The 22,939-nt window shown below is 37.9% G+C and overlaps 1 protein-coding gene across 2 annotated transcripts in view; it reads right to left on the reverse strand.

Annotated features, from left to right (window-relative positions):
• Positions 1 to 22,939, reverse strand: part of BRWD3 (bromodomain and WD repeat domain containing 3) — a 134,974-nt gene that overhangs the window by 46,400 nt on the left and 65,635 nt on the right. For both annotated transcript variants that reach the window (XM_062182882.1, XM_062182881.1), the window contains exons 13-20: positions 20,920 to 21,024; positions 19,642 to 19,795; positions 13,205 to 13,339; positions 11,640 to 11,768; positions 10,540 to 10,765; positions 7,679 to 7,846; positions 4,430 to 4,613; positions 2,595 to 2,688 (exon numbers count right to left, since the gene is read on the reverse strand). In XM_062182882.1, coding sequence (XP_062038866.1) covers positions 2,595 to 2,688; positions 4,430 to 4,613; positions 7,679 to 7,846; positions 10,540 to 10,765; positions 11,640 to 11,768; positions 13,205 to 13,339; positions 19,642 to 19,795; positions 20,920 to 21,024 — 1,195 coding nt within the window. The remainder of the gene's footprint in view (positions 1 to 2,594; positions 2,689 to 4,429; positions 4,614 to 7,678; positions 7,847 to 10,539; positions 10,766 to 11,639; positions 11,769 to 13,204; positions 13,340 to 19,641; positions 19,796 to 20,919; positions 21,025 to 22,939) is intronic.

Here is a 22,939-nt window from a genome sequence, read left to right on the forward strand (position 1 = left end):
GCAGGGAAAAAGAACAAACCAGCATATCATATGGGAGCCAATTAATGTCCTGGCTGCTCCTTTTTCGATTCAGCTCTCTGCTTGTGGTCTGAGAAAGCAGTGAAGACGGCCCAGGTGCTTGGGTCCCTGCACCCACATGGAAGACCAAGAGGATGCTCCTGGCTCCTGGCTCCTAGCTCCTGGCTTCAGATCAGCCCAGCTCCGGCCATTATGGCCATTTAGGGAATGAACCAGTATATGGAAAACCTATCTGTCTCTCCCTCTGTAACTCTGTCTTTCAAATAAAAACAAACAAACCTCAAAAGGCCAGCCTTGTGGCTCAACATTTTAAGTCACCACCTATGACACCTGATTGCATACTGTTGCACTGGCTGGTCTGCTTCTGATCCAGCTCCCTGCTAATGCACCTAGGAAGGCAGCAGAAGATGGACCCCCAAACCCCACTTGAAGACCTGGATGAGTTCCTGGCTCCTGGCTTTGACCTGGCCCAACCCTAAGCATCATGGCCATTTGGGGAGTCAACCAATGGATGGAAAAGCTCTTTCTCTCTCTCTCTCTCTCTCTCTCTCTCTCTCTCTCTGTCACTCTGCCTTTCAAATAAATAAAATCCTTTTTTAAAAAAAAACAGAAATTAAGAAGCAGAATTCAAAATGATCTAAGAATATCTGAAGATATTCCTCTGATAATAACCTAACCTTGAGGCCAATATTGTGGCATAACTGGTTAAGCTGCTACCTGTGATGGGCATCCCATATGGGTACCAGTCAGAGTCTGAGCTGCTCTACTTCTGATCCAGCTCCCTGCTAGTGTGCCTGGAAAAGCAGTAGAAGATGGCCCAAGTGCTTAGGCCCCTGCCACCCACGTGGGAGACCCAGATGAAGCTCCTAGATTCAGCCTGGCCCAGCCCTAGCTGTTGTTACCAGTTTGGGAGTGAGCCAGCAGATAGAAGACTGATATCTCTCTCTCTCTCTCTCTCTCTGCCTTTCAAATAAATAATCAACGTTTTAAAAAATAACCTAACCATGTGATTATCAATACTGATAAAACATTTGAAAGTCAGGGTATAGGGGCTGGCATTACGGCACAGTGAGCTAAGCTACTGCCTGCAATGACAGCATTCTGTATAGGAGCACTAGTTCAAGTCCCAGCTGCTTCGCTGCCAATCTACCTCCGCGTTAATGTGCCTAGGAAGTCAACAGAGGATGGCTTAAGTACTTGGCTCTCTGCCACCTATGTAGAAGACCAGGATGGAGCTCCAAGCTAGTGGCTTCAGCCTGGACCAGTACCAGCTGTTATAGGCATTTGGGGAGTGAACCAGCAGATGGAATCTCACTCTCTCAACGCAACCTCTTCCCCCACCATCACTCAGTCATTAAATAAATACTTAAAAGTAAAAAATAAAAGTAAAATACAATGTATAAATATTTTAAAAATGTGAAAATCATCCTAGACCCTAAGTTACCATACTCTACAGAATTTATGGTTAGATCTAGAAATAAAACTATACATTCCTTTGCTGCTAGTATGGTGAACATGATAGCACTAATAAGAAGCTAACACTACGTATTTAATGGAGAACAGAAATCCTACTCACTGCTTAGCAGTTTCTACTGGGAATATGAATCCAGCACTTCCCAATGTATAGATCAGTTTGCTCCTATATGATTAAGTAGGGCAGGAATGGGTCTATGGCAGAGGTAGCAATTTTCTGTAAATGCTCAGAATACAAATAATTTTGGCTCTGCAGTTCATCCAAACTCTGCTGCAACTACTGAACTTTCTGTATAACATGAAAGCAGCCACAGATAAGATAAAAATGAATAAGTGTGACCAGGTTCCAATAAATCTTAACAGAAACACGATAGAGGCTGGATTTAGTCCCTGGGCCATAACTGTCAACCTCAGGCCTACAGTATCTGATCACTTGTTTTTTATTGTGATTACTGATCAAGTGATATATTTTTTTTTGACAGGCAGAGTGGACAGTGAGAGAGAGAGACAGAGAGAAAGGTCTTCCTTTGCTGTTGGTTCACCCTCCAATGGCCGCCGCAGCTGGCGCTCTGCGGCCGGCGCACCGCGCTGATCCGAAGACAGGAGCCAGGTGCTTCTCCTGGTCTCCCATGGGGTGACCATGGGGTGCAGGGCCCAAGCACTTGGGCCATCCTCCACTGCACTCCCAGGCCACAGCTGAGAGCTGGCCTGGAAGAGGGGCAACCGGGACAGAATCGGTGCCCCAACTGGGGCTAGAACCCTGGGTGCCAGTGCCGCAAGGTGGAGGATTAGCCTGTTGAGCCATGGCACTGGCCAATCAAGTGATATTTTTAAGGTTCCACTTTAACAATATGGAAATAGCATTCCAATACAAGAGTCTATACCTACAATGACCACATGTCCTAGATTTGGGGGATGGAAAGATAATAGTGAGTTTGTATAACATTATTCACCATTTCAATTTGGGTCCAAAAGACTAGGTTCCCTATATTGAGATACCTATTAAAACAGTCTCTGAATGCATAACTGCTGCCTTTTAAGAATCTGATAGCTGAAAATACTTTCAAGTGGTATATTCTAAAGTACTGTAAAAGTAAACTTACCCTTTGAGTAGTATAAGATGGCTTTTTCTTCTTTTCAACTGTATACAGACTAACTTCTATGTCACCTTTTGTAGTTCGACATTCTTCTTGTACCCTAATAACAAAACAAAAGTCAAAGTAACAGAAAGTTATTAGAAAGCAAACCAATCTTTTAAGAGTCAAATAACAAATATTTTAAATGAAAAAATTGCCATTTTAACTACCTTACTTTAACATTCAAAATGTTGGGAACCAATCATTACCACTATCTATATCCAAAACTTTTTAACCACTTCTACAATAAACTCAGTAACTAATAAGCAGTAGCTCCCCATTTTCTCCTTCTTCAGCCCATGACAACTTCCGATATGCTTCATGTTTCCATTAATTTACATAGTCTAGATATTTCATGTAACTAGAATCACACATTTGTATTTTTATCTGGCTTTTCACATAGCATGTTTACCATGTTTATACATGTTGTGGCAGGTAACAGAATTTCATTCTTTTTTATGGGTGGATAAAATTACACTATACAGATATACCACATATTTTTATCCATTCATCTGCTGATGGACATTTGAGTTATTTCCACCCTTTTCTTATTATGAACAATGCTGAAATAAACATTGATGTACCAGCATCCATTTACAAAATTTTGAATTACTCTACCTCCAGAATTTAGCATTCAATAAATAAATTAGTGGGGCCGGCGCTGTGGTGTAGCAGGTAAAGCCACTACCTGCAGTGCCAGCATCCCATATGGGTGCTGGTTCAAGTCCTGGCTGCTGCACTTCTGATCCAGCTCCCTGCTATGGCCTGAAAAGCAGTGGAAGATGATCCAAATCCTTGGGCCCCTGGACCCATATGGGAGACCTGGAAAAAACTCCTGGCTCCTGGCTTCAGATCAGCCCAGCTCCGGCCATTGCAGCCATTTGAGGAGTGAACAAATGGATGGAAGACCTCTCTCTCTCTCTTTCTCTCTCTCCCTCTGACTCTCCATAACTCTGCCTTTCCAATAAATAAATAAATCTTTAAAAATAAATAAATTAGTTATATATTCATTTTTCTTATTGCTGCCACCTAATTATAAGAGGAAGCAAAAAGAGAAAAAGTGGATTCAAATTAATTGTGCTACTCTGGTTCACTTGGTAAAAGCTTTCATTAGGAAGATATATGATTAAAACGAAACATGTTCTCTATCAGTATAGTTTTTGTCTTTTCTAAATCTATAAGGGTATTTCAAAAAAACATGGAAAAAATATAACTAAGAATTTTATTTTTGGTGTAAAAATTTTTGAAATTCATACATAGATTTTTCATAATATGTATTTTCACTAACTTTTTGAAGACCTCTTGTATTTCCAGTTGCTATAAGGATAGTGCCTGCATGTTTGAAATTCATCCTAATGAAATCCTTTCATCAATGTATTCTACTTAAATGACATTAATAAACATACTCTAAGTACTAGAGTCCAGGAGGCATCTACACTGGTCTCTCCAGTTGCTATAATATTCAACTGATGACCTTCTCCTCAGGGCCACCATAGATTTTAGGATCACATATACTTAATCACAAATGACTTCTATGATTTCTAACTTAATATTTGTATTATGAACTCATAGAATGATCACACTGTGCATTTTCAGTATTCCCCAAAGCATTTATCACAAAGCTGAACAAATTAAAGATACTTATCAAAATATTTGCTATGGACTAGTTAACTAAGTGGGATAATATAGAAAAAATACATAACTAGATTAAAAAATATCTCAGTCACTAGACTAAGAAAGTATACTTCATTTACTTAAAAAATGCTTTAAATTTTCTTCAGAATGTTATGCTCATGACTCACCTACTAATCCCATTATTTAGTTCATTGACCACCACTCTCCTGCTCCATGCCATGAGATCTCTTTCAGTGGCCATCTGGCTCCGAGGAGCATTATTATGCATTTGCCGGACACCTTCAATTTGACCACTACGTCGGAGCCCAATATTTGAGGAAGAAGATACGTCTATATTTGGACTTCTCAGAGCTAAAACAAAAACAAGTAAAGTATCGCTTTTTGAAGAAAAGACACCATACTTTTTCAAGTCAGTAATATAAATAAAATAGGAAATTCAGAGATAGTACTGCTAGAAGTTTTGTTATCCCTTTGTTTATATTGTTTATACTGTTATGAATAAAGTAGGCACTGAAAAAGTGTTTAGAATTTTTATACATCTTATGATTTGTTTCAAAGCAGTTTCATACCTAGTATCTAACTAAGTATTCACTGAATACAGATACATATTCAATGTGACTTGGGGAACTAAAAATATTATGAGTTCTAGTCCAAGAATCAGGTTTTTAACATAAATTCTAATTTTTTTACTTCATTAAAATATTTCTGAATAATAGTTCAACAAAGCTTTCAAAAATAGGCACCAGCGTTGTGGTGTAGTAGGTAAAGCTGCTGCACATGATGCCAGGATCCCATACGGGCACTGGTGTGAGTCCTGGCTGCTCCACTTCTGATCCAACTCCCTGCTAATGGCCTGGGAAAGCAGTGGAAGATGGCCCAAGTGTTTGGGCCCCTGCCACCCATGTGGGAGACCTGGATGAAGCTCCTGGCTCCTGGCCATTGGGGCCATCTGGAGTGAACCAGTGAACAGAAAATCCCTATCCCGCCGGCGCCGCAGCTCAATAGGCTAATCCTCCGCCTTGCGGCGCTGGCACACTGGGTTCTAGTCCCAGTCGGGGCACCGATTCTGTCCCGGTTGCCCCTCTTCCAGGCCAGCTCTCTGCTGTGGCCAGAGAGTGCAGTGGAGGATGGCCCAAGTGCTTGGGCTCTGCACCCCATGGGAGACCAGGAGAAGCACCTGGCTCCTGCCATCGGATCAGCGTGGTGCACCGGTCGCGGTGCACCGGCCACGGCGGCCATTGGAGGGTGAACCAAAGGCAAAAGGAAGACTTTTCTCTCTATCTCTCTTTCTCACTGTCCACTCTGCCTGTCAAAAAAAAAAAAAAAAAAGAAAGAAAAAAAAGAAAATCCCTATCCCTGTCTCTCTGTAAATGACTTTCAAATAAATAAATAAATATTTTTAAAAACCTTTCAAAATTAATAATATAAAAGGTGTAAATGAAAAAAATCAACATTAAAATTTCATTTGTGGGGCCAGTGCTATGGTGTAGCATGTTAAGCCACTATCTGAAGTGCCAGCATTACATAATGGGTGCCGGTTCAAGTCCTAGTTGCTCTATTTCTGATCTAGCTCCCTGCTAATGTGCCTAAGAGAGCAGAAGAGGATGGTCCAAGTCCTTGGGCCACTGCACCCACATGGGAGACCCAGATGAAGTTCCTGGTTCCTGGCTTAAGCCGGCCCAGCCCCAGCCACTGCAGCCATTTGGGGAGTAAACCGGTAGATGGAAGACCTCTCTCCCTCTGTCTCCTCCTCTCTCCGTCTCTCTGTCGCTCTCTCTCTCTCTAACTCTACCTTTCAAATAAATAAAATCTTTAAAAATTTTTTTCATTTGTAAGACTGATGAGCAATGACAGAATTAAAAAAGTTAAAAATTCTTCCATCAGGGTTTCTGCTATTTTTTTCTTTTATACTTGCAAAGAAAACACAAATGGAAACTGAAATACTCAACTGTGAAAATAAACACCAGAAAAAATTAAATGACCACTGCAAATTGAAGTGTGGGACCCCTTTGACTAATGGCATTTCAAATCTATTCACAGAAACCTAGATTTAAGGAAGAGCTGAATATTGATTTTATTAATGGATGTCTACATTAGAGACCTAAGAAACTTTTATGTCTTAGAGACAAAAGACCTGGATATGTAAGACTATCAGCTCACTTATCATGTTCCAAGTTCAGTAAAATTCATCTCAGGTCTTCCAAGTGACCCAAATGAAGATATGTATTTATTTTGATTTTATGGGAGGCAGAAAAAACTCCATAAAGTAGTATAATACTCCGTGAACCATCTCAAATTTAAATCACCTTATTAATTTATGTGGAACCCAAAATGCCATGTTACCCAAATAAATTATTCCATTTAAATATAAAAAGAGCCAAATCTGCATAAATTCCCATAAAATGACTGCATTTTGAAGTAAGACTAGTGGCTCTTGATAAGGGTAAAACTAACACAAGTTTTACATAAAAGACATAGGCACATTTCATAAAGCAAAGGAACAGATATAATAGGAATATTCATTTTAAGATAAGTAAATGTGCAGTAACTTCTTATAGTATTTAAGATCAAACTGTTGTAAAAGTTAATTCAGAAGTTATAGCTGTATTCTTTAAGAGGGCTTCCTGTCTTAAGGTGTATTTTTATAAATTCAGGAGAAGAGAGTGGTAAGCTGTTTTTCTCTCAATAAAAGAGGATCAGGTTTTGGGGTAGTAATCTCTAACCTTAAGGCGATTTTAATTTTGAAAACTTTATAGGTCACTCCCCATATAAAAGGGCTAAACTCACTGCAGCACCTCACTTCTTAAAAGAAAAATGAAGAGGCAGGCGCTGTGGCATAGTGGGTAAAGCCACCGCCTGCAGTGCCAGCATCCCATATGGGTGCTGGTTCGATTCCTGGCTGCTTCACTTCCCAGCTCCTTGATGTGGCCTGGGAAAGCAATATAAGATGGCCCAATTCCTTGAGCCCCTGCACCCACGTGGGACTTGGCACAGCTGTTGCGGCCTACTGGGGAGTGAACCAGAAGATGGAAGACTTCTTTCTCTCTCTCTGCCTCTCCGTCTCTCTCTGTGTAACTCTGACTTTCACATAAATAAATAAATCTTTTTAAAACAAACAGTGGAAACGAATTGACAAAAAACAACAGTTAAAAAAAAATTGAATATTGCAAATAAATCACTGAGAGAAAGAAAACAATATATTAAAACACACCAGCTATATTTCTTGGAAAACAATAAGTCATTTTTCATCACAAATGATAAAGAGATTTTGGCAATTTGGTATACACGATATCACAAGTGTAAATTAAGAAAAATGCCATTTTATTTCTAAACATATTTTCACATGTAATTATCAGGTACAAGGAAAATACTTAAAATGTATGCAAGATACCTTTTATAAATATATAAATACTTACCACCATTAACAGGGTATGATCTATTAACAGGAAAATGTGGAACATCCCCTTCATTAATTAGTCTCAGATCTTGTTCTCTCTGTAGCTCTCTTATTATTCCATCAAGAATGCTTTCATCTTGGTCACTGGTTTGCTGTCCAATTACCTGTTCTACAACCTCACCATCACCTTAATGAGAACAAAGATATAAAGTCACAAAATTACTTACATGTTAGCATCACAAACTTAATCTATAAATTTTTATGCAACTAAAATAGGATAAACATGAAAATAATGTATCAAATAAAACATTTACTAAATTGTTGATATGACAGCTTATATGTTTCATTTTACCAAATGTTTTCAAATTAGGTATTATGAGGACCTTATCACCTTAAAAAATAATTATTAAAGTTAAATCATTCATTTTAAAATACATTTCTGCATAGTATATATTCCAAGCCAGCTGGGAATAAAAATTAAAGTAAGGTTTCAACAAGTTCAACCACAAATAACTAAAATGTGAATGTTTCCTTTCTCAAAGAAGCCAAAATTAGTCTTTCAAATATTGCCTTCTGTAAGCATCTCAGAGCTTTGATAAGTAGAAAAATTAATTTATTATACAAAATTGCTTTTGAACGAAAACCTTAAATCTTTTCCTTTCTTAAATACATCATAGCCCTGTTTTTCCAGTTGTATAACAAGTGATTAGATCCCTATGGCATGTGATAAATTACAGATTATTTTGTTCAAATGTTTTCAGTTTTATCTCATTTAATATTTAATTTTTTCTTCTTTTTGGTTAATAAATTTAACACCATGAGAGTGACTACCGGCAGATGTGCAATATCATTTCATTGTTCTACAAACCTTTATGACAAAGGGCATAAAAAAGGCATGTAGTATTTCACTATAAAGGTCAATTCAAGCCTTAATTCCCCAGGAAGAAAATAAAATCCCATTTGCAAATCAATAACTCACTACCTTAGAACTGAAAAAAAGAAAACAACTAAAAGTACCCAAATGAGATAGGAAAGTATTCTATAGGGTAGAGAGGCAGGAGGGGTTGGGGGTTGGAAATGGCAATATGAATAGTGGAAATATGCCAATGAAAAAAGAACAAATTGTTTTGCTACAGAATAGCTTACTCCAATGTTTTATTCTATTGTCCATCTCCAATCAAGCACCATTCCAATAAATTTGCATTTCAAACATGAAAATAGGTAAATAGGTACTTTTTGTTTGTTTGTTTGACAGGCAGAGTGGACAGTGTGAGAGAGAGACAGAGAGAAAGGTCTTCCTTTGCAGTTGGTTCAGCCTCCAATGGCCGCTGTGGCTGGTGCACTGCTGCCAGCGCACCGCGCTGATCTTAAGACAGAAGCCAGGTGCCTCTCCTGGTCTCCCATGGGGTGCAGGGCCCAAGCACTTGGGCCATCCTCCACTGCACTCCCGGGCCATAGCAGAGAACTGGCCTGGAAGAGGAGCAACTGGGACAGAATCCAGCGCCCCGACCGGGACTAGAACCCGGTGTGCCGGCGCTGCAGGTGGAGGAGTAGCCTATTGAGCCATGGCGCCGGCCCGGTAAATAGGTACTTTCTAGCTTATGGTTTTTGAAGTTTGCTCTACTTCAGTTCATTAAGTATGGACTCACAACTAAAATATCAGCACAATGGAATGCAATTTCACTATTTGTAAACATTTGATGCATTGTTAGTGCACTTAGTCATTACTAGAAGTCAATACCACATATATTATGTTTTTAACTGGATTTGGCTCCTCAATCTCATGCAGATGTTTAAACTTCGATGTCCTATGTTAATAGTTACTGGACAAATGGTTGATGGATTAATAGTGGGACTTAATCCAATTTTGGTATCTAAAGATGGGGCCTTAGAAAGTGATTGGATTGGATTAGGTAGATAGGGTAGAGCCCCATGAGAGTATCATGATGGCATTACAAGGAGAGACCACATAGAGTGAGTGTGCTGCCAGTGTCTCCCGGTTTCCTGGCTTGCCCATATGATACTCCCTCCACCATCTTCCAGCCTTACCAGATGCCTAAGCCAATGGGGCCACCTGCTTTTGCACTGTGAACCTCCGAAACTGTAAGCCAAAAATAAATAAACTCCCTTCTTTCTTAAGTAGATCCTCTGATGTATTTTAGTTAATGTAACACAGGGGCCAGTGCTGTGGTAGAGTAAGCTAGGCCTTTGCCTGCAGAGCTGGCATCTCATAGGGGTGCCGGTTCGTGTTCCAGCTGCTCCATTTCTGATCCAGTTCTCTGCTGTGGCCGGGGAAAGCATTGGAAGATCGCCCAAGTGTTTGGGCCCCTGCACCCACATGGAAGACCCAGAAGAAGCTCCTGGCTCCTGGCTCCTGGCTTTGGATCAGCCCAGCTCTGGCTGTTGTGGCCATTTGAAGGAGTGACCTGGCAGATGGGAGACCTTTCTCTCTGTCTCTCTCTCTCTCTCTCTCTCTCTGTCTGTAACTCTACCTCTCAAATAAATAAAATCTTAAAAAAATAAAGTAACAAAAAGCTGACTAACACAACATGGAACAACAGGGTCATATATATATTGAGGGTTTCTAAGGAGGTAGATCAATATATTCTCTGCTTGAGCATCTTCTTGTATTTGTCCGAACCTACTTATCTGTGTTCAGGTGAGATAAAGAAAAAGCACTCTGATAAGGTAAAGAGTATAATGCAACTGAAAATTAATAGAAGTAGTAGATGAAACATTATAATCTACTCCAGAATATAGCAGTGTGTACATTATCACAAAGGTAACAACAGCAAATATATAATTTTGCATGTTTTAAAATTAAATGTTAAATTTAAATATATTTTAAATGTTTTAAATGTACTTTTGGAAATAACATACCATTAGCCACATATCCCAGCTGTGGTATAAGTTGTTCATCTTTACAATTTTCTCGTCCCGGTACTAGCCGTTGAAATTTTGTAGGATGAGGATTTCCATCAACATCCACCAAGAATGGTGGAGGCATAAGGTGAGGAGCTTGTTGGGTTTGTTCATCCAATACATAGTTATTGGCATCACGGATAAGAGGTCGATAATCCGTGTGGAAGAACATCTGATCTGGAATCTTAAAGAGATTTTTAGTATTACACACCAAGAATTTATAGACAAGCACTTACTTTCATTCCTAGAGCAAATGCATTTTTCATATCAGACAATTACATTTTCTGGTAGCCTTTGTGCCATAAAAGCACATTACCTGGATGGTAATTCACTAATTTCTTCCTTAAATTCTAAAATCTGCATTACTTTTTGGCCCTAGATTATATTTTTCAAACCATAATAGGAAGAAATATACCAGGAAATAAAGTTAGTTATTTTTATCAAAGTTGCAAAAATCATGTCCTTGCTTATTTTTACTCAGATGAATACAGATGAAATATACACAGTGAGATAGGAGAATATCATACACATTAAAGACACACTCAAAAGCAATAAAAGTACTAAACCAATTTCAACGTTTCTGAGTTTTCTTCCAACTCTAAAATCATATAATCTATCCTAAAGTCACAACTAACAAAATAAAATGAACCAATTAAATGAGCCTCTAACCTATTTTAACAATATCAACAATAGGTAAAATAGCCAACCAAAAAAATTAATATAATTAGTCACTTGCTGTTTATTCCCAATTTACATGTAGAGGGTACAATCTGCTAGAATTACTCTGCCATTACACTTATAAAGCAGTAGAAAATATGTTCTAATCAAAAGGATTTCCTAATGAATTTTTATATACACATTACCCTGTATCTGAGAAGCCATTTACACTGCCACATCTGATGCTCTGGCAATGATGAGAAGCTTTACCAAGAAAAACAACTTTCTTATTTTAGATCTACTGACACACAACAATCCATATGAACTGGAAGACTTCGAACAAAACTTGTAAATGATAGATTCTCAAATTTCAGTCAATAACAAAAATTAAATATACTAACCTTTTCATAATATTTACTGCATCCAAAACCAAAAAGCAGCAAATGCCCATGAGAATCTGTGCAGGCAAAATGGTTTCCATCTGGTGAAAATTTACAATCAAACACTGCACCATGACCTTGGCCTTCAATCTGAAATTCAGAGGAGTCACAATAAGAGTATAATAAGAGTAATTTTCTTCTTTTTTTTTCCTTTGGACAGGCAGAGTGGACAGTGAGAGAGAGAGAGACAAAGAGAAAGGTCTTCCTTTTGCCATTGGTTCACCCTCCAATGGCCACCGCGGCCGGTGCGCTGCGGCCGGCGCACCATGCTGATTCGAAGCCAGGAGCCAGGCGCTTCTCCTGGTCTCCCATGGGGTGCAGGACCCAAGCACTTGGGCTATCCTCCACTGTACTCCCTGGCCACAGCAGAGAGCTGGCCTGGAAGAGGGGCAACCGGGACAGAATCTGGCGCCCCAACCGGGGCTAGAACCCGGTGTGCCGGTGCCACAGGCGGAGGATTAGCCTATTGAGCCGCGGCGCTGGCCACAATAAGAGTAATTTTCAGACAAGATAGATAACCATTCTAAAATTAAAGCATAAAATTCAATTTTAGCAACAACAAATAGAGAGTATTATTAATGCGCTGGATTGTGTAGCCTATAAAAATGAGTTTCAGACCAAACAACAATATAGAAATGGTTAATTAGAACTGTACTTGAGAAGAGAATATTAAATATGGAGGATATGAGTAATTATATCAAAGAAAGGTGTTCTAGTGGGAGAAGAGACAGCTTACCATACTTTTCCATGATTTGTAAGGAATATATCTTAAGAGCATCCATATACCCAAATCTGTTTGCCAAATCACTTTCTGAGTACAAACTAAGCAATATAGGGTTTACCAGAGGCAAATATAAGTATTACAATAATTGTCGTAATTTACAAATTAAGATTATATTTTAAATATTAATCTTCTTGTGGTTTTGGATAGGTGTTAACGCAAAAGTTTAATACATCTGAGGGGCCGGCGCTGTGGCACAGTAGGCTCAGCCTCTGCCTGTGGTGCAGCATACGGACTCCAGTTCGTGTCCTAGCTGCTCTTCTTCCAATCCAACTCTCTGCCTAAGGCCTAGGAAAGCAGTCAAAGATAGCCAAAAGCTTTGGGCCCCTGTACCTACGTGCAAGACCCAGAAGCTCCTGGTCCTTGATTAGGTCTGGTCCAGCTCCAGCCTTTGTGGCCATTTGGGGAGTAAGCCAGTGGATGGAAAACCGTCCTCTCTGTCTCTACCTTTGTCTGTAGCTCTACCTCTCAAATAAATAAATAAAATCTTAAAAAAAATACATCCGAGTTTCTAGAGTTCTGAGCTAGGGACCAGAATTTGGAAAACGCTAACACCAGGATTACACAGTTATTCTGAAAGGCCTAATTTTCAATTGGCCCTACTCTCAGGTCTTGAGTCATTCTCTAAATTATTTTAGAGAGCTAAAAATAGATAACAAGAGGCTCTTTTATACTGGGTATGCTTTAATTACCAAGTTATCATATAAGAGAAGTCAGTTGTAATATGAACTTGAATTTTCCTTACCATGTTAAAATAATTCCGAATTTTGGTCCCTCTGTCAAGGTCCCAAATAAAAATGTTCCCATCATGACCTGCTGAAAGTATGATCCTTTGATCAAATGGATGTGCTTCCAAAACAAATACTTCATCATCATGTCCCTATGATAAAAATCAATATTAAAAATGAAAGGCAATACTGAGGATATTGTTTATTTGGCTAAAAGTTCTTGGCAGCACTATCAATATGATATACATAAATTAACAGACACAAATTCAATAGCATTTACTACACGGACACTAGAAGAATAATATAATTCAGCTAAAGTTCTATACTATATAATTTCTGATTTAATAAAGCATTTAATAAGAGAACAAGAAAGATGTTAAAATATAGTCCAAAATTTATAGCTCATTAACCAGGTCCCAGAAGTGGAATGTGGCTATCTAGGACTCTACTATTTAAAAGACCAGAGAAAATGTGACAAACAGTATCATTCATTAACACCCAATCCTGACACAGTGATAGGAGACAAATCTGCATTGTTCTTCAGCCAGCACTCTCTCTGATATTCAAATTGTATTTTGAGAGGAGGCCCAATGATTCAAAGTACAAAGCATAATGGCTCTGCTCTATACCTACTTTATACTTGGGGATTCCATTAAAATGTTATCTGACAAACAGATTCACTACTAAACAGTTTGAAAATCAATGTTCTGTGTTGTTTCCGTTTCATTAAAATAATCTGCATATAAAGATCTTAGATTAGGAGGAGTAGTCAAAAGTCAAGAATCTCTAGAACTTATGCAAATGCATTGAGACTGAACAACATGCTCCTGAGTGAACAATGGGTCACAGAATAAACCAAAAGAGAAATCATAAAATTTCTGGAAATGAATGAAGACAATACAACTTATCAAAATTTATGGGAGGGGCTGGCACTGCCGGCATCCCATACGGGTGCCAGTTCGAGTCCCAGCTGCTCCACTCACTTCCCATCCAGCTCTCTCCTATGGCCTGGAAAAACAGTAGAAGATGGTCCAAGTCTTATGGCCCCTTCACCCGCATGGGAGACTTCGAAGAAGCTCCTGGCTCCTGGCTTTGGATTGGCACAGTTCTGGCCATTGTGGCTATCTGAGGAGGGAACCAGCAGATGGAAGACCTCACTCTCTCGCACGCGTGTGCCCTCTCTCTCTCTCTCTCTCTCTCTCTGCCTCTCTGTAACTCTGACTTTCAAATAAATAAATAAATCTTAAGAAAAAACTTATGGGATACAGCAAAAGCAGTGTTAAGAGGAAAGTTTATAGCAGTTGGTGCCTACATCAAAAAATTGCAAAGACACCAAATAAATGAGCTATCAATGAATTTCATGGACCTGGAAAAATAATAGCAAACCAAACCCAAAACTAGTAGGAGAAAAGAAATAATGAAAATTAGAGAAGAAATAAACAAAATTAACCCCCCCCAAAATACAAAAGATCAATGAAACAAAGAACCATTTTATTGAAAAAATAAACAAAATTAATACATCATTGGCCCAACAAACCAAAAAACAGGGGGAGAAGTCCAAAATCAACAAAATTAGAGATAAAAAGGAAATATAATAATAGACACCACAGAAATAAAAAGAATCAATAGAAATTATTACAAAGAGCTGTATGCCAAGAAATTGGAAAACCTGCAATAAATGGATAGATTCCTAGAAACCTATCTAAATTGAGCTATGAAGACATAGAAAACCTAAACAGACCAACAACCAAGACGGAAATTGAATCAGTAATAAATACCCTCCCAACAAAGAAAAGCCCAGGACCAGACGGCTTCATTGCTGAATTCTACCAGACATTTAAAGAACTAACTCTAATTCTTCTCAAGCTATTCAAAATAATTGAAAGGGAGGGAATCTTCCCAAATTCTTCTTATGAAGCAAGCATCATCTTAATTCCTAAGCATGAAAAAGATGCAGCAGAGAAAGAGAATTACAGACCAATTTCTCTGATGAACATAGATGTAAAAATCCTCAACGAAATACTAGTCAATACAATCCAACAACACATCAGAAAGATCATTCACCCAGACCAAGTGGGATTTATCCCTGGTATGCAGGGATAAACATGTGTAAATTAATCAATGTGATATATCACATTAACATGCTGAAGAACAAAAACCATATGATTATCTCAATAGATGAAGAGAAAGCATTTAATCAAACACAACATCCCTTCATGATGAAAACCTTAAGCAAATTGGGTATAGAAGGAACATTCTTCAACACAATCAAGGCAAGTTATGACAAACCACAGCCAGCATCTTACTGAATGGGGAAAAGTTGAAAGCATTCCCATTAAGATCCAGAACCAGACAAGGATGCCCACTCTTACCTTTGCTATTCAATATAGTCCTGGAAATTTTAACCAGAGGCATTAGGCAAGAAAAAGAAATCAAAGGGAAACAAATTGGAAGGAGGAAGTTAAACTATCCCTCTTTGCAGATGACATGATTCTATATATAGCAGATACAAAAGATCTAAGAGACTACTGGAACTCATAAAAGAGTTTGGAAAAGAGGCAGGATATACAATTAACACATAGAAATCAATAGCCTTTGTATACACAGACAATATCATGGTTGACAAAGAACTTCAAGATCAGTACCATTCACACTAGCACACTAGCTGCTACAAAAAAAAATTAAATACCTTGGAAAAAAATTAATTAATGACATCAAAGATCTCTACAATGAAAATTACAAATCATTAAAGAAAGAAATAGAAGAAGACAAAAAAATGGACAAATCTTCCATGTTCATGGATTAGAAGAATCAATATCATCAAAACGTCTGTAATACCAAAAGCACTAATATAGTTCCCAGATGGGTTTGCACATGCAGCCTATAAGCTAAGAATGGCTTTTAAATTTTTATGGTTGTAAAAAAAAACTCACAAAACACAAAAGAAAATAAAACAAAGAGCAAAGAACATGCAACAGAGACTATGTTTAAAGTCTAAAATATTTACAATCTGGCCTTGCAAAGAAGTTTGCCAACACCTGATTCAGGTCACTGTTGATTTTTTTTTTAGGCTTAACAGCTGGCTAAAGACTATATGATTAACAACAGGCTCCAAGTCTTAGAAAAGCATAGAGAACATTGTGAATCTACATTTCACTTACAGACATTATCAGAACAGTATACATCAGGAGATTCTAGTAATGAAGATCATTCTGTGAACCTCAAAATTGCTTTTTATCTCAAATCACGGTGGAAAAAAGTGTCCTAATATATTACCATTATGGACAAAAATAAAACATCAAAAAATAATTGCAGGAGCAACATTGTGGCATAGCAGGTAAAGCTGCTGCCAGAGATGTAGGCATCCCATAAGGGTGCTGGTTCGAGTCCTGGCTGATCCACTTCCAATCCAGCTCCCTGCTAATGTGCCTGGGAAAGCAACGAAGGATGGCCAAAGTGCTTGGGCCCCTGCACCCACATGGGAGACCCAGAAGAACCTCCTGGATTCTGGCTTCAGCCTGGCCCAGCTCTAGCCATTGTGGCTATTTGGGAAGAGAACCAACAGATGGAAGATCTCTCTCACTCTTTCTCTCTCTGTCTCACTCTCTTGCTTTTTTTCTCTGTAACTCTGCCTTTCAAATACATAAATAAATCTGTTAAAAAATGTAGAGTGTTGGGGCCGGTTCTGTGCCATATTGGGTAAAGCAGCCGCCTGTAGTGCTGGCATCCCATATGGGTGCCAGTTCAAGTCCTGGCTGCTTCATTTCTGATCCAGCTCCCTGCTATGGCATGGAAAAGCAGTGGAAGACGGTCCAAGTGCTTGGGCCCCTTCACCTACGTGGGAGACCCAGAAGATACTTCTGGCTCCTGGTTTCAGATAAGCCTATTTCCAGCCATTGTGGCCGTTTGGGGAGTGAACCAGTGGATGGAAGACTTCTCTCTCTGCGTCTGCCTCTCTATAACTGCATTTTTCAAATAAATAAATCTTTAAAAAGTATAGTGTTAAGATGAATAGACTTAATTCCATTACAATACCATCACAGTTGAAAATTTACCCAAGCTCTTCCCACTAACTACTGAGGAGGTTCTTTCCTTTCTATAACAAAATTCCATGTTCTACAATCACTCTGATATATCAAATATTATCTCATGTCCCTAATCAGTTAATAATAAAGGTGCTTTATTAAACTCAAATGATAATGAGACAACAATTTCAGTACATTGGGGGAAAGAGTCTTTTAAACAGAAATGCTGTTTTTGGTCATATGACTTAGGGCATAGACACTGGATCATGGGCTACAACACCTGGTCCAAATCAGTAATGTTTTAAGATTTATCATCTGCTATATTTGTGTTTACTGATCACAGTTCTATTTCCAACGCCCCACAAAAGCCAAATTATCATCATGCGTCATTCTGGCTACTAGTATCATCTGGCTAACTGTAGACTCCTACAATCTATCTGCACTCCTACAATCACTCTTATCCCATACCAATCTATTTGCTCTACAGCAGTCAGAATTACGAGGTATTTTTCAAAAGCAAAACTCATGCCATTCCATAAAATCCTTCAATCATTTCCTATTGATCTTAGAATAGATCCTACACCACCTTGAATATTCTTGTCCCTGCTAACTTCTTCACGCTTATCTGGACAGACTGTTTTCTTCTCTCTGTGTTCTACCTCAGGACATTTGTACATGCAGTTCCAGATTTCTGGAAGGAATTCCAAACCTCCTTACCTAAAAGTATTTACTGATCTCCTACCATGTAGGGACAACAAATAACAAGAAAATATCAGGTAGTGATAAACACTGATAAAAAATAAAGCAAGGTGATCTAACAAGACAAAGACTGGAAGATAAGTTGAAATATTTGATGAGGGAAGGCCTAATCCAAGGAGTGACATTCAAACTGAAATCTAGGTAATTCCTACTTATCTTTGAAATCATAAGCAAAACTTTACTTTCTTGGGAAGCTTTCTCTGATCCTCCTCCAGATTTCGTCACCTTGGTAGAAGCTTGCATAGTGTCTTGTACTTTCCTTTCCTAACATTATTTGATTAAAAGTCCTTCTCACTTAATAGACTGTTAACCCCAGAAGTAAAGAACTCTGTTTAATTGCCATTTATTCCTAACATCTAATCCAGTGCCTTCTACAGAGTGGATGGTCAAAAAGCATTTGCTGAATAGAACTTTAAGCCCCACTGAGACCCTAATGTGAAAACTGCTGTAACTGAAAAATTAAGTATTGTATCAAAATTAAGTAGAATTGACTGTTACAAGGATGTGTATTCTAAAATTCCTTCAGTAAAATTCACTGAAAACAGATGTTAAGACCATGGAAACAGAGCCACAAAACAAGACTCTAAATTAAGGTACTTATTAAGACAGAATTTTACATGAACCTATAAAACCAATGACTACAGCAAAGCTTTTGAAATTCTGATTTTAGAGATACAGGCTTGCGCTGTTTAATACTGTAGCTGCTAGCCACATATGGCTATTAAGTATTTGAAATGCAGCTAGTCCAAACTGAGATATTCTTTAAGTTGAAACACACACTAAATTTCAAAGGTTTAGCATGGAAAAAATACATAATAACATTTCAGTTATAATTTCTATATTAATTGCATGTTAGAATGCTACTATTTGGAAAATATTTTTAAATTGTTTTTACCTGCTATAGTTTACTTTTTTAATTGTAGTTACCAGAAAAATTAATAATGCATATATGGTCTATATTATATTCCCACTGGAGCAAACAATACAGGCTTTTCTAGACACACTAATAGATAACATGTATCAGGGAATAGAGAAAGAAAAAATGAATTCAGCATTGACTCAAAGATAAAAGGAAAAACTAAAACTCAATAACAAAGTATCAACTTTTTAATTAGGAAAAAGGACTTGGGAAGTATATGAAGATAAACTCCAACTCCTCCCACAATCAAACAAATCTTTAGAACCTCAGAGGCCTTGGGCTGATTATCTTACACATGAGTCAAATAAGGATGATGTATGGTATACAACAAAAGGTGAGTTGAGTTGTTAGTCTAAACCCTGTTACTTATCACTGTATAAACTATATGGCAATCGTTAGGCCTTCTCTCATTAAAACACTTAAAAATTGATCACTGAAGCAGATGTGAAACAAGGCTTTTAAATGGAATTTGAGTTGAATTCAATCACACAAAACTGTCAAACATCAACTGCACCCATGTCCTTTCTTCTATTACTTCTATCAGCTTTTCCTATCACAAACACCAGTATTGCAGCATTTTACTATGAAAACTGTATTTTTAAAAAGAAAAATGAACATGTAACCCTTTTCTGCTATTTCTTTCTTTAACTATACTTCTTGAATAAACTATTCATATAACATAGGGTAAACAGGATACCTCTAAAATAGTAACAATGAAAAACCTCAGACCCTCCCTCCTAAAAATACTTACAGATAATGTATGAAGAAGCTGCCCTGTAAAAGAGTTCCATACTTTCAAAAGGAAATTGTTCACTGCAGTAATAACTGTGGTATCATAGCGATCCCAGGCCACCATAGTCACCTTAAGTTTAGTGACCTTGTCTTCTGCAGATGGCATATTATTCCTAAACAACAGAAATTAGCAATATTCATACTTTGTTTTTAACAAAGGTGTATGCGAAATAGCAAATTATGACATTATTTCTCCAACAGCATGAACCTGTTTCAATGAAAAGATCCTTACTATACTTTTTTTTTTGACAGGCAGAGTGGACAGTGAGAGAGAGAGAGACAGAGAGAAAGGTCTTCCTTTTGCCATTGGTTCACCCTCCAATGGCCGCCACGGCCGGCACGCTGCAGCCAGCGCACCGCGCTGATCCGAAGCCACGGTGCCAGCATCTATTTTTTTATTAATGGGGAATTAATTAATTTCACAATCACACCGTAATGAAATTATAGTGTCCCAATGAAGTAATTATTTATCTCCCAACAAACCATAAAGAAAATAAAACAGAAAGCTAAGTGTACATACAACATTGGTTAGAAATGGGAATGCTAACAGTAAGAAATACTATAAAAATATCCTCAGTAAATTAGAAAAATGGCAAATGTATCATATTTAATAGAGACAATCTCCAAAACAGAAAGTAATACAGGCAGGGGCAGGCAACTGGCTTATCAGTAAACACACTGGTTGGGATGCCTGCATCCCATATCGGAAAACCTGCTTTTGAAGCTCAGTTCCACTCCCAATTCTAGCTTCCTTCTAATACACACCATGGTAGGCAGCAGGTGCAGCTCAAGTAGTTGGGCCCCTACCACCAATATGGAAGACCTGATTTGAGTTCTGGCTCCTGGCTTTAGCCTCAGCCCAGACCCAGTCATTATGAGCATTTAAGGAGTGAACCAATGGATGGGAGCTACTGCTCTTTCTCTGTCTCTCAAATTAAATACACACACACACACACAGGCTTATAGAACATTAAGGCAGAGAATGATTTTGTGGGCATCAGTCTAGCACAATACACCAGAATTCTGAACTAGTCACCAATGCTCCAATCTATTAACAGCAAGAGGCAATTAGAGATATGCAAGCTTCATGTCTACCAATTAACTTCAAACTCTTTGCTATTGTAAAAAGATATTTATGTTCATTATAACATATGTAATGTAAAATAATGTGTAATAGATAATATGTAATAAAAATATACCCCATAGAACCAGTGAAATATCTAATATCCATTCTTACCCAGTCATTTTAGTAGCCATATCTAGCACTATACTCTTCCATTCTTGCTGTTGATATTGCCAAATTCTTGCTGTTCCATCTCTACTTCCACTAACAAATCTTAAACTAGAAAGAAAGAGTTAAAATAACTTTGTTACTTTTCTCCAAAATGGACATCACTTTTTTTCTTTGTATAAAGGTATTATGTTCAAACACATACACTACCAGGAGAAATGTAAAATGCTGCAAACCACTTTGAGAAAATAGTTTGGCAGTTCCTCAGAATGCTAAACGTAAGAATTAGCACTGACCCACTCCCACGTATGTATCTAAGAGAAGTGAAAACATAAGTCCACACAAAAATGTATATACTAATATTCATGGCAGCCTTAGTTAGAATATGCCAAATGTCTATCAGCAAATAAATGGATAAACAAAATGTGGTATGTTTATGCAATGGGCTATTATTCAGCAATAAAGAGGAATGAAATAATGATATGTGCTGTAACATGGATGAATCTTGAAGGGGCAAAGGTATAAAGACAAAGAGTAGCTTAATAGCAGCCCAGAACTATGATGGAGAGAGAGGATTAGGAGTTTGCAACTAAAGGGATTGGGCTTTCCTGATGGGGAGATAAAATGTTCTAAAATTGACTGTGGTGACAGTTGCACAAACTTATAAATATATTAAAAACCATTCCATTTTGTGTTATCTGAATTATGTACAATGAAGATGTTATTTTAAAATAATAAATTCATTGACCTACAACTTTGTCACTATTAACATTAGTTTCTGTTTCTTAAAGACACTGTAAAATACATGAGTATATACTTATACATTTTCCTCTATGGGAAATAGAATAGCACTACATATAACTTTTTTTCTAGCTTAACTGTATTTTGTCTATCTATTTCTATGTTTACAAGTATAAAGCTGGCCGGCGCCGTGGCTCAACAGGCTAATCCTCCGCCTTGCGGCACCGGCACACCGGGTTCTAGTCCCGGTTGGGGCGCCGGATTCTATCCCGGTTGTCCCTCTTCCAAGCCAGCTCTCTGCTATGGCCCGGGAAGGCAGTGGAGGATGGCCCAAGTCCTTGGGCCCTGCACCCCATGGGAGACCAGGAGAAGCACCTGGCTCCTGGCTTCGGATCAGCGAGATGCGCCGGCCGCAGCGGCCATTGGAGGGTCAACCAACGGCAAAAAGGAAGACCTTTCTCTCTGTTTCTCTCTCTCACTATCCACTCTGCCTGTCAAAAAAAAAAAAGTATAAAGCTATCTTCAGTTTTATTAAATGTTCAAGAATGAATGCACTAAAATGCCTTAATGGTCAATATTTACGTTGTTTTCAGTCTCCACTCTTACAATGCTGTGATGCACATCTCTATACATATTTGTACAACCTTATACATATCTTTGTTGAGTCAAAGAGTAGGTACATTTTTAAAGCTTTTGATGTATATAGCCAAATTGCTTCCCTGAAAAGCTCTCCCAAAAAACAATTTATAATTTAATCAAAAATTGTAGGAGCGAGTCTGCTTTCCCAAAACCCTTGGATATATTGGGCATTATCATTTTTCTTTATCTTGTCATTCTGAAAGAAAAAAAATGTTACTGTTATTTTAATTTTAACTTATATGTCCTTAGTTGTTATTAAAATTGTATATTTTTGATGTGTTTATTTTGCCCACATAAATAAGATAATATATTATTAAAGGAAAAAGGCAACAAATTAAAAATTGAGATTATTCTAGTATGAAAGAATAGTAGCTATTCAAATTTTCTAGTATGTAACTCACTATAGTGCAGATAAGTCAACCTGAAAATTGGAGATTTTGTCATTCCTAATAGACACTACTGTTTGTGTTTAAAATATTTTAAAATAAAATATTTTAAAATATTGAAAAATAAAACACCCACATAAAGTCCCTACAGACATACATGGATACAAATTTATGCTAACTAGTTACAGCTGTAAATCCATTCTAGGTCAATTTTTAGAACAGGGCAGATTATCATCTTGGGAAGAGACATTTTAGAGGGT

This window comes from Lepus europaeus, chromosome X (genome assembly GCF_033115175.1).
Source record: "Lepus europaeus isolate LE1 chromosome X, mLepTim1.pri, whole genome shotgun sequence".
Classification (NCBI taxonomy): Eukaryota; Metazoa; Chordata; class Mammalia; order Lagomorpha; family Leporidae; genus Lepus; species Lepus europaeus.